The following is a 12,528-nucleotide window of genomic DNA, read 5'->3' as shown; positions in this document are numbered from 1 at the left end:
GCTATCCTCCATATTCCGTCGTTCATTATCGTGTGCGAGGCTTTTCTCCATGTCACGCCACACTTCGGCCTATGGCTCAAGGCCTTTAATGTGAAGCCGAAGATGATCGAGGGGCGACATGTGGAGTGCGGAGGTGCCGTAATAAGCAGAAACGCCGATACCCCATGGTCAGAGGGTTCTTTCCCAGAAGTATCGGATGTATGGCAACGGAGGTGGTTTTATGTCACGGCTCCCAGGGGCACAAAGTGGGTAGCCGCCCCTGAGTTCCGCTTGGGCCCTCCGTGACAGTTGGCTTCTCGGACAGACGTAGAATGGAATTGGGGGCCCGCTGGTGATGTACCAGTACTGCAGAATCGCATCCGGGAGCTTCTTGAGAGGGACATTAACCTCGTCAGCATAATGCAAGTGATGTTAACCCGGCGGATGTTGCCGTGCCAACGCCGGCCTCTCCGGATGTGGGAGTTCAATCCGGAGGGTCCGCGGACTGTCAAGCACTTCTTCGGCTTGAAGCTCAAAGAGATGTGCAAATTATTCTTTGAACGAAAAGTAATGTGTCCGGACACCATCGAGAATGAGGGCCTAAGCTGTAATCGCCTAGATACCCAAGTAAGTAGCTTTGATACCGGACACCCTGTTTTGTGTTTATCATGACTGTTTGCTCTGACAATCATCCGCGTCCAGGAATGGCTCAGCAAGGCGGAGAGAATCAAGTGTCCGGCACCGCTTCCTGAAGGCTAGCCCGCCCCTACCATGGCCAAGATGCTCGACCGGGTACTCAGCAGAATGCCCTCGGGGAAAGACAAGGGGAGGGACGAAGAATCCAAACCCCACATGCTACGCATCCGAACCGGGGGAATTGTTACCTCCCCCAAGGAGGATAGTCGGGGAGGGGAGGCCAAAGCCTCCTCCCCGCACTAGAAGAAGAGGGCCACCTCCGAAGAATTGGAGACGGAGACGCCTAAACTAGGGAAGAAGGTGTCACCAAGGGGCTCTGCCGCGACGGGCATCCTCACCGCGTTATGCCCACCAACGGGCCAGCCCTCCACCGAGACGTAAGTCAATCATTAACTTGAAGGTACTGTATTTCTCCTGGATCAAGAACCAGGATTCAACTTTTTGCAGTCCGGCTAGCAGCTCTTCTCACCAGGGATCGTCTTCGGGGGACCTTCCTCCGGAGATGATGGAGAGCGAGACCCCACCCGCCTCTCTGATTCTTGAAGTGGGCGACACCGAGGTGTCATCACGGAGGAGTCCGGATCTGCCGAGGCCGGAGGCCAATACGTCAGCCGCCCTGAGTCCGAATGTACTGACGGGCTTACTAGAGCGAGTTGTGCTCTCGAAGGAGCACCGCTCATTAATGAGTGCGGTGCTCAAGAAGATTTCATCCGCTACAAGCGGTTTGAATGAAGCATTTACAAGCCTTCTCAGAGGCTTTGAGGTATGTCGTGAGGAATACACCATATAGATAGTAGCCCCTGAGACTCTGGTTGCCCGCCCTAGGCAGCAAACGGGGGATCATACACCATAGATTTATGTTGTAAATATGTGTAGGTACCTGTGGGTCTGGCCACCGGCCCGTCCGTTGAAGTTGCCGACCTATCGAGGCAAATTGGGTCGATTGATGCCGATATCACGCTAGTGAATGAGCGGATGGATAAATCACAAGGTATGGCCCTGTCTTCCATTGCATAAGAAAATATTAAGGTGGCACGTATTAATGTAATATGTTCGGACTGCAGATGGTGTTGCTGCCGTGGAGGCCCTGAGGGCGGAACTTGCTCTAGCCAAGGAGCAAGCTCGGGTGAGCAATGCGGCTGCCCTAAAGGAGGCCGAGGATTTGAGAGCCGAATAGGCTGCCCATCGCCGAAGCAAGGAAACGATAGCCGAAATGGCTATCGAGTTAAAAAATGCCGCTGACCGGTATGAGCTCCTGAAAAAGGAACATGAGGATAAATCGACTGACCTGAGCAAGGCACTTAATGCCACCAAGGAAATAAGGACCGAGCTCAGGGGTGCGCAGGAGGAGCTTCAACAAGCCGGTAAAATTGTGGTTGGGGGCTCCTATTTGCTGCGGACGAAGTTCTTCGATCCGAAGTACGCTCCACTGGATGGATGCTGGAGCTCGCCGGACGCATACGCGTACCTGACGAAGAGTACGGCTGATGCTGTGGAGTTCTTCAAAGATCAGGGTGAGAAGGAGGTGGAGAAGCTTTTTTGGTCGCAGTTCAATGCTCCCACTCGCCCGCTGCCATTAAGTGATAGGATGGCTGCTGTAGCAGACCTTCACAGGCTGTCCGGTCTGGCAATGCGGTCTGTAATAGACCATCTTTGGCCGAAGGGGCCTAAGTTAGACAGTTACTTTGGTTTGGTGCAACAGTTCCTTGTGGCCGTGCCTCAGATCGATGCCATGAGGAAGTCGGCATGCATAGAGGGTGCACGGATGGCCCTTTCCCGCATTAAAGCGTATTGGACGGATATGGATGCCACTATTATAGCGTCTCAGGATCCGGTGGGGGGCCAATATCCGGACGGGCACTACTTGGCGCAGGTCACAGAGGGTGCCCGCCTGGTAGAGGCGCAGTGCCCGAAGAATCTCCTATTCGAGTGACGATTCAAATTATTGTAAAAACAATGTTTATTTTGATTATAAGGCTATATTTATACTATTTGTCTGAAAATATGATTGTGTCCCCTGTGTGACCGTTTATATATATATATATATATATATAGAGAGAGAGAGAGGGCTGGACTATTCTGTTACCCATAACAGAATATTATTCTGTTACCCCCGTCTCAATATAGAGCACGACGCCACGATTTAAATAAAACAGAGAAAAGTCATGTCAAGACACAAAACACCCCGTCCCAACCCCTGCAGCCCGTTCGTCCCACTCCTCTCCATCACCCAGCGTGCCCCACCTCCCGCCGACGTGCCGCCCTCCAGCTCCAGCTGACGCGCCGCCCCCGACCTCCAGCCGACGCGCCGTCCCCCCACCTCCCGCTGACGCGCCGCACCCTCCACCTTCCGGTGACGAGCCGCTCTCCGACCTCCCACCGAAGCGCCGCCGCCTTGATCCGCCCGGCGCAGGCGTCCCTCCTCTCTGCCACCTCTCCTGCATCGACGCTGCCCGGCGTCTCACCCCGGGCCTCCACACACCATTTTCCGCGGTCGTCGGTACCGCACAAGCTTCTGCGGCCGCCGCGCCTCCTGGATCCAACGAGGTTGCGTCGCACTGGCCTCGGATCCGCCCGCCTCCACGCCGTCACCTACCGACCCCGGCCCCGGCCCCAGATCCCCCTCCAACCAAATTCCTGCCATGGACGAGGTCAGTTCAACTTCACTTACTACACCTATTGCCACTGAAAACTGAACTCTGATTATTGCCACTGATTTCTTGTACTGCCTTCCATGAAATAACCTGACAAAAGAATACTGAACAATGTGCACTAAGCTGAAGAAGTGTTGTCAGTACATGTTTTTTTGTAAAAAATCGTCAATTCATGAAAAAAGAAAAAACACAAATAGACATTGTTCTCTTGTCCGTTCTGTATGTATTCTATCATCAATTCAAAGAGAAGAAATTCCTTTTTCTTCAATGTGTATTCTATCATCAGTTCGGTGTGTATTTTTGTTCTTTGTTCTCCGGTACACAGAGAAGAAAATATCATCAGGGCATGAAAAGAGAATTTCTGTACTAAACTCAGTATTATTTGGTGTGTATTCTGTTGTCAGTTTGGTGTGTAAATTTATTCATTCTCATAATTTAATAAAACCGCATGCACTCTCTGTACAGCTAAGTTCAGTCAAAAAGGTTCATTTTGTAAAATGAGTAGACCTGGCACACGAGACATGGCGAGGATCCCTCCGTTCAGGAACATGACTGACTGACTGGTACCTCACTTTTCCAACACATGCACACATACTGGTTTGAAAGGAAAAAATGATTTTAATTAAAAACAATGACCAGTACGAATTTAAAACAATGATCAATTTGAAAAAAATGAAATTATTAGTTCGAAATAAAAGAAATGATTAGTTCGAATTAAAAAATGCCACCACATCGTCCCTCCGCCACACGGCCTCCGTCGTCGCGGTCCGCCCAGTGACGTGCACTGTCATCCATGGTGGCCTGCGCCCCCACCGCGGCCACCCGTCCTCGAACGCCCTCACCGACGCCTTCAGTTCAATCCACCTCCCCTTTCTGAAAATCATTTCCTTCAGTTCCACCGTACCTAGAAAATTAGTTCAATCCATCTCCCTATTTTTGAAAACACATACACCCTGATTTCTATCTAGGAGAACAGCCATTTTCTGGAGGATTTTTTTTCACTAGTGTCCTGTTTTGTTGTCAATGCTGTCTAATTTCAGCAGTGTCATGTTTTGTTGTCGGTCCCGTCCTCGGCATCCACGAGCGCGAGCACCCCGTGTCCGGCGGCGAGATGAATGCCACCTGTGATCCCTGCTTCCCGTCATCACTTCCGCCTCGTGTGAGTTCGCTGCCCAGAACAAGCATGGCCAACTACAGTTCCCGCTGGTCGCCTTGGCCACCCTCGGTCACGAGCTCGTCCACCATGGTTACGGGCAGCTGTCCAAGTGGAGCACGGACATCAGTCCAAGTAGAATCGCGGCCACCATCTTCACTAACTGCTACACAGCCGTTGAAGTCGAGCACACACAAAAGTCCAACAGTGCAGCTTCTTCCCGACCTTCTGCTCATGGCGCTCGAGCCACCTGCACCTCTTTGCATCATTTCTAAAATTCCCCGTGCATCAGTACACCTATGTATTGCTTCTGCGATTTTCAAATATGGTTACAGTTGTTGCTTCGATTTTGTTGTTGATGTACATAGTTGCCGATGGAATGAATTACTAAAAGTTCAAATTTGCTAATTCTTGCAGTTCTGGTTCTCTGGATTGGTCTTGATAAAGCTTTCATACAGGATACAACTTAAGCTGGAGTTCGTCGCTAAGCAGGTTTGATTTTGTAAAGTTCAAGTTTTTTTGTGTGTGATGCAGTATAGCTCAACTACATTTTGTTCCCTCTTTACTTTTAAATTGCTGACTGGATGTTGAACTAATTCTCTGCCTTCTCCATCACTTACGTGGTTCCCTATTTGGTTGATCTATTGTACTCATGTATATTTCAAGATACTAGGAAACGTAGCTATCAATTATCTTGTATACAAAAGGTTTGGGACTGGATCTTCTAATGAAAGCTGGAGCAGAAGAAGAAGTCCAGGAGGGAGAGGTGTGTGATATATGTACACTTAATTACCTACGGTGCACTTGTATTTTTTTTCAAACTTTACTGTCTATGTGAACTATTTCAATCTCATGGTACGGTTACTACACTAAATAAAATAGTTCAGCCTATATGTGTTAGTAGTCCATACTTGTTATGGTGTTTTCATACTTTCCTGTATTACCAAAAAGATGGTGCTATGCTATTTCTCTATTAGTGTTTCTGTTAGTGCCTGCTAATTGAAAGAGCTGTGGAACTTACCCGTGGGCATTTTTCCGTAAAAACGTTGCTACTTGTTTTTTCCAATTCCAGGTTTACATTCTAGCATACATTTTTTTCTTATCAATTATTCATCTATCCTTCGTTGTAGATGGAGATGTGAGCATGTATACATATGTTCTGGAGACACTAGACTTATCTGGTGGTGTGTGCGTGCTGTTGTATCCTCTTCCGGCCACTCTAATCTACACCCTCAGTACAAGCCGATGCAACGCCAAGGTACACTGGAATGCATATGTGTTTCTTATGTGGTGATGATTTTGGGAGTAAAATGGAAAAATTAACAAGAGAAATATAAGAGCGTTTAGATCACTATTAAGAGCGTTTAGATCACTAAAGTAGTGATCTAAAATGCTCTTATATTTCTTTACAGACGGAGTACTCAAGTCCATCTTGCAAACCAGTAGAAGTTCTATAGTGCAAACATGCATCAAATTGAAAAAACCGATCCAGACTTGAAGCAACTTCATATCTGATTGTTTATTTCGTAGCTCATCGATACTCATATATGCCCATGCATATCTGGGTGTTTATTACTTCCAACTCTGAAGCTTGACATGCATATTTGGGGATGGTTTCAGGTACTAGTTTGGAACTGTATCTAACCGATACTATAAAAAATTTCAGCAGATCGACAGGGGTGCGGGGTTCAGTTGGATGATGACGAGCCAGGCAGCCGGCCTTTGCATCATGAACTGGCGCAGTTTGATCTTGTAAGAAATGGAAATTCCCTGATGTTGAGTGTGTCAATACATTTGCTTGGCAGCTTTGCTACTCTAGTTAGTAACATATCACTTGCTAAATCAAAATTATTTTGTTGTTCACTTTCCTGTGTTTTGTGGAATAATTCTCAGACTTTATTTTCTGAGAGCTACAAAAATCATAGTGCTTAAAATACCGATGTGTGTGTCATACTTGAATTAAATAAATTTAGAGGAGAAAGTACCCCTATTCCATTACTTTGAGAAGTACAAGTACACCTTTCTGATAGTACAGTGCAGGCCCGGTGCTGGCCCTGCACAAATGGCGTCTTCAGCTCAGTGGTGGGTCTCCGTCCCTATTCAAATTTTTCCAGTGCATCTTTATATTTTGTTCAGTTCAACTATTTGCCGGACATAAGTCCAATTTCATCTGTGTTTCCATGTTCTTCCTATAGCATAAGTTGATTGGCATTACTGTGACACTGATCAAGCCAACTGCGTGTATTTAGTGATTAATGTCATTTGGAAAAAACATTTACACTTGCTGTGATGCCTTAAAATCAAGACATTTTTTATATAAACACTGTTGCAATATGAATGTCAAGGAAAAGCATGAGAAAATGCCCTCTACAGGAGAAAGGCTTCTACAGAAAATACCGTTGCAACATTTTAGGCATGCGATTACAATTTTTTTTGGCAATTTATTTTAGGTATGCGATTACACTTTTTTTGTCGTCAGGTGTTTGCTTAAATGCCTAAACAAAGATCTATTTTTGTTCAGTTCAAATTCTAGTTTTAGTTCAGTGCAAACCTTATTTTAAGTTTAGTACAATTTCTTATTTTAGTTCACCTTTGTTTTTTTTTCAGATCATCTTACATGTCAAGCACCAAACCGACACCGCGGCTTCTGCTGCTGGTGCTAGTGTGGATGTTTAGCAAGTTCAACTACCAGTCTACGCCGAGTTCAGGTACATTTTCGTGGACGACCAAGTTCAGGGATGCCTCTGTGCCTAACCAATTCTTCGATCTTGTACAGCAAGCTTAGAATATATCTATTGATCTGACATGTTAATTCGGGATTTAGTTTTCTCTCGTTCTTCTAGGATTTGTCGCCACATGATTTAAGCTTGGGCGGTGGGTAGCACATAAAATGCATGCCCGCCACATGTTCGCTATATTGCTGTAGTAGGATTTTAGATTTTTCGTTCTACCTTGGATGCACTGAATACCTGACATGCTGTGAAATAATTAAGTACGGAATTCTGAGGCTGTATGATCTCTTAACAACATGAATTGTTTTTACAATTTTTCATCCTTACTGGATGTTGAGCATGGCTAGATTATATTTGGCATTAGCACCATCGGCGTGTATGCAAAATCCTCTTTTCTCTCAATTATGGTTAATGCTATTGTATGATACATAAAAATTGAGATATGAGGGCACTCTTGAATAACGTAAAAGTTCAAGTATGATTGTTTGAAAAGTACAAAAATGAATGTCTCAAATAACATAAAAAATATATGTGTTAAATGCCTTAGACGTGAGTCCTCTAAAGCTAATTAATAGTCTGTATAATAGCAAACTTTAAGATGTCTTTCATTTCCTTATCTTATTTCAGTGAGAATTCCTCCAATAAACTGATGTTCTTATTTCAGTGACACACTTAGTTTAGTTCCCATATTTTACTTTAGTTCAATAGATAAATTATAAGAAGTAAAAAATAACTCCTTGACTGTACCGATTTGCAGCAATGTAGTTTGCTTCCTTTAAAATTCAGTTAGTTCACCTCGGCCAGCAACTCCCGCGCCAAAGCCGCCCTGAGGGCGTACAGGACGGCGACGTGTTCGAGGACTGCGACTGGTGGCAGATACAACTAAATTCAGGGTGTTCTTATGCTCTTTTCTTTTTAAGTGCGTTCAATAAAGTCATCTTGAAAATGCTAAAAGAGAATTGCAGTCTTCTCCCTCAACAAAAGTTTGGATTCTAAAGGTATTTATGAAGTGTTGTTAGTTCCGTTTCTTGTCTTCATGATTTTGTGCTTGCTTATCACAAGTTCACGTTACATGCTCAATGTTACAACAGGCCATTGACAAAAAAAGCTCCGGACGCCTCCCTCCGAGATCTGGCCGCCTTCCCCCTAAGGTCCCATGGACGCACCGCCACCGCCCAACCCCTCCTTCCGCAAGGTAGCGCTCTGGGCAGCCCTCCTTGCCGCGGTGGCCCTGCTGGCCATTGGCGGCAGAACCTGGGTGGCGGGTGCTGGCATGCTTCTTCTCCGGCGAGGACGCCGTGCTACATCGGCGCCGCCACACATGTTTTGTTCTCGCTAGTATATTTCCTGTAGCAGTTCTTCAGTGCACACAAAAAAGACTAGCATTTCAATTACTATCAATTACTAAATTCTTCAGTTCAGTTCAATTACTGAAATTATTTCAGTTCAATTCTTTTAATAAGTTTCATTTCGAATATATTATTTCAGTTCAGTTCAGTTTAGTTTGATGTAGTGCAAAAATTCTGAAACTACTAGATCCGTGTGAGTATTTTGGGTTAGGGTAATGCATGTCTAACTAATTTTTTTATTGTTGTACTAATGGCCGTTTGTGTGCAGTGCTAATGGCAGTACATTTTGGGTTAGGGTAATGGATGTCTGACCAAAGAAATTATTGTCGTACTAATGTCAGTACTAATGGCGGTTTGTGTGCAGTGCTAATGGAAGTACGATGGATGATAGACTACATAAATTATTGTTGTGTGTGTGATGGATGATACCACTTGCTTTTCATAACATAAAAGATATACATTCAATTTTAGGATTGACGAGGCCATGTCTGCCTCGGCTTTCTGGGATCTTGAACAATGGAATGACGATACACACTGAAATGGCATACAGAAATCTGAATGCTCACACTTGCTACTTGCTAGAGCTGATACTAGGCTTATTTTCATTATGACACTTGCTACTTGTAGTTGTCATGGGTGCCCGTTGAAATAAGTTGTTTTTGTTAACATGATATTGGTCAATTAATTTTACAGACCTCTTATTGGAATTGGGGCTGCAACTAAAGTAGCAAACACGACTACGTGAGAAGGGTGAGAATTAGTGGGAGCAGGGTATGGATGAGGAAGGAGCACCAGTATCTTCAATGTTGCTGCTGTTTTGTTTCCATCCCTCTCACGTGTGAAGGTGAGCTTCATAAGAGTAGGTAGACCTATCCGCCTTCCATTTTCTAAATTTTTCTGGGAGCTAGTAGTACCTAAAAGGAGGAAGCTGGCAACTCCGTTTACCTAAACGTGTATAGCACATGTGATGCTACAGAATTTTGTTGGAGCTGGATGAGACTTTTGTCGTTCCCCTTGTACTCCTTCATATAATCAGTTCACGTTTTCAAACCATGTAAGGTAAGATATATCACCTAGAAAGGTACAAAGTAAAACTTCTGTAAGTTCAGTGCGTGTGCGGCTGCAATTCTGAGCTTCTTGTCCAGCTATACTAGTGCTGATGAATATCGATTTGATTGAAAATTTAGTTGATTCCTGAGACCCTTGCTAGTCCTTCTACATACAGAAATTTTTTATTCATTGTGAGAAGAGAAAAATGTTGCTCTAGTTAGTTTCTCTTTCAACTATATCATGTACAAGCTCTTGTAGATACAACATGTATAGGCTTTTATTATATGCCTAGATCAGCACTTCTTGTTTATATGTTACTAAATTATGTAGAATTTCTTCATGTTCAAGCATGTTTATATGCCCCCCAAGTGCTTGTGGTTGTTTATTATATGTAACTAAATTGTGATAAGTTGATGCTTAATGTTCTAGTTCATGCTCCTCTGCAGGTCAACCTCCTGGGATACACGAAGTTTCAGTTCGTCGAGAGGCTTCCTGGAGCTTCAAAACATTTCACTTCAACTTTTTAGGCTTTTTCAGTACATCTTCGACGCTTGCCCTGCTCCCTGGAGTAGCGCCTTCGACGCTTGCCCTGCTCCAGCAGTCGTCATTGTGAGGATTAGCCACCGTCTATTTGGTGCGGGACCTACCTGCGATGGTCCCATCTATTGTGAGGTACATCCTTTTTGAATTCTCCTCTTCGGCTCCGCATGGTGAAGATCTCCGTGTCTACCATTTGTACTGTCAATTTATTTTGAATTGAACTGGTGCTGCACTTGATTCAGATATGAGGGAAAAAACATAACTACATAATTCAGTTCCTGATTTGCATCCTATAAAACCAAACAGTGAAGAAACACACCCCTGTACTTTCGCTCTTGTAGTGACAGATCATGAATTTAGGAAGCTGCAACCTTTGACATTACTCTGTATTGAGATTTTGGTGCAAGAACAAGAACGTCGAGAGCATGTGTATGGACAAGTAGTTGTGCTTGGGTAGAATTTATTGAGGATTTTAGAGAGCTGGGCAAGCCAAAGTAAATCATGCACTCACCCAAAAGTTCAGCAAAAACCTTTACCTCAGTTCAGACTCATGAGTTGCTGGTTTCGGTATTTCCTTACCTTCATGTGCAGTAACAAAGTGCGTGCATTTGGTGGTTTTGTGAAGGAGTTAAGCTTTTATTTGATTTTCAGTTTGGGTTTATAAATGGAATAAATTTATGTAGAATTCAAGGGACTGAGATTAGATTTGTACTGTTTGTTCATGGAAAAGGAATCTGCTCTTCTCTTTGTTGAAATTACAATATGTAGTTTTGCTCTCAGCATTGCAATTTCACATGTTTGTTGTATTAATTATTAGTTTGTGTAATTAGCCGGCCGTGTTCTGTATTCTGGTCTGTTCGTGTGTGTATTGTGTCGCCCTCGAGCTGTATGAGAGGCCGCCCGCGGAGCCGAGGAAGTTGTTGATCTGGTCGAGGCATGCTCTTATTCTCAATTTTCAGTAGCACAGAAATTTGAAAGTTTGAATGCCAGACCTTGGTAAGTTCTCCTTGACAAAACATCATCTCTCATATTTGTTCCTACTTTTGTAGGTTGCAGCAAAAACAAGATGCACATGTTCATTTTTTGTATGCTTTTCAGTACATCTACTTCCTGACAGTGAGTCATATTTCCTTTGTGTTTCCATCTTCATATATAGCACAAACAAGTGCTTGTGGTTATGCTTCTGAATGAGCACCATACTGCCTCTTGGTTCAGTTCAATATATAATTTTAGTTAAGTGCAATATATAATTTTAGTTTAGTTCAATATCTTGAGTATCAACTTTTTCTGCCATGAACTCATGCTAACTAGGAGCAACTAAATTCACTCTGAATATGATGATACTAAACCATAAGTTAGCTCTGAACTCACATATTTGTCTTAACAATTGACAGGTCTGAATATGTTGCCCCCACCATGCCGATTTACTGCTGCGACCTCGTTGATTCCCCGCCTTCGAACTGCTCCCTCAATCCCCTCCGTGGACCACTGCCGACGGTGGGCTGCACCTTCCACGGGAAGCCACGTGACCGTGTAGACGCACGTCTTCATTGAGTCGCTCACTGCGCATATGTGTGTGTGTTGTGTTTGTGTGTGCGTGGCCGCGACCATGCTTCGCATTTCGGTGTTGTCTATGTGTGGTCGTGTGGTCGTCTCACCTCAAACACATCCTAGGCCGGTGCATGAGTTGCTGAGGAAACGCCCAAGGTTGTGGCCTCTCGACCACAACTTCATCTCATGGAAGTTGTTGGATGTGGACAGCCAGAACGAGTTCAATTCCAGATGGCTCATCGAGGAGAAAAAGAAGAGGAACTTGAGTGGTTTCTCTGTGGAGAAGGGCAGAAGAAATTGTGCTCTGAACATGCTTGTTGATACGCCCATGAGAACGGGTGCATTTTTCTATAGATTTTTATGTTGCTGACAAAGCTACACAAGTTGTATTTTTACAAGTTGAACTTAACAATATCCTCTAGAAAGTTCGTGCATGTGTGGATGTTCTTTTGACATTGAACTGTTAAGTGCTTGCAAAATCTACAGTGTTGATCCATCAGCATTCGCAGCTTTTCACCATAGTTGTGTATGTTATGTGTTTCAAATGCTCAATGAAGTTTATGTTCTCAGTTCATGTATAACTACCTAGGCATTCATGTATTACTAACCAGTAAGTACACCCGTTACTTTTCCCACTTATCTGTGCTAGTGGTGAATAGTTCAAATTCTTGGCAAATTTTGAAGTGTTCAAAATTGATAAAGGTGGTAAGTTCGAACGGAAAATAAACGAACCCTTAGGCAATTTAACTGAGGGAAAATAGTGAGTTCATGCATTACTAGTGCTCTCTTTACTATCCTTTTAGTTCAACAATATTAACCATGCA

At 44.1% G+C, this 12,528-nt stretch overlaps 1 protein-coding gene and 1 long non-coding RNA gene across 7 annotated transcripts; both read left to right on the top strand.

Annotated features, from left to right (window-relative positions):
• The first annotated feature begins 2,937 nt into the window (after window positions 1-2,937).
• On the top strand, window positions 2,938-7,896 carry LOC119363700. Of its 4 annotated transcripts, none has more exons than XM_037629074.1 (7): window positions 2,938-3,326; window positions 4,900-4,974; window positions 5,149-5,248; window positions 5,613-5,740; window positions 6,152-6,234; window positions 6,523-6,564; window positions 7,090-7,896. In XM_037629074.1, coding segments are annotated over exons 1-7 (438 nt in total). In that variant the 5' UTR covers window positions 2,938-3,317; the 3' UTR covers window positions 7,091-7,896. The 4 variants fall into 4 exon arrangements, with proteins under 4 accessions (XP_037484971.1, XP_037484970.1, XP_037484968.1 ...); XM_037629073.1 differs by having other exon boundaries at window positions 6,149-6,234; XM_037629071.1 differs by lacking the exon at window positions 6,523-6,564 and having other exon boundaries at window positions 7,090-7,894.
• An 85-nt stretch (window positions 7,897-7,981) lies between these two features.
• Window positions 7,982-12,190, top strand: LOC119363701. 3 transcript variants are annotated; one of them, XR_005174306.1, is made up of 6 exons: window positions 7,982-8,212; window positions 8,306-8,409; window positions 9,257-9,407; window positions 10,060-10,285; window positions 11,203-11,269; window positions 11,548-12,190. It is a non-coding gene; the product is annotated as an uncharacterized LOC119363701 (long non-coding RNA). The 3 variants fall into 3 exon arrangements; XR_005174307.1 differs by adding an exon at window positions 9,540-9,622 and having other exon boundaries at window positions 8,306-9,407; XR_005174305.1 differs by having other exon boundaries at window positions 8,306-9,407.
• Window positions 12,191-12,528: the final 338 nt, after the last annotated feature.

Source organism: Triticum dicoccoides, chromosome 2B (genome assembly GCF_002162155.2).
Source record: "Triticum dicoccoides isolate Atlit2015 ecotype Zavitan chromosome 2B, WEW_v2.0, whole genome shotgun sequence".
Lineage (NCBI taxonomy): Eukaryota > Viridiplantae > Streptophyta > Magnoliopsida > Poales > Poaceae > Triticum > Triticum dicoccoides.
Note: the sequence above shows the minus strand (reverse complement) of the source record. Positions and strands in the feature narration are given on the sequence as shown.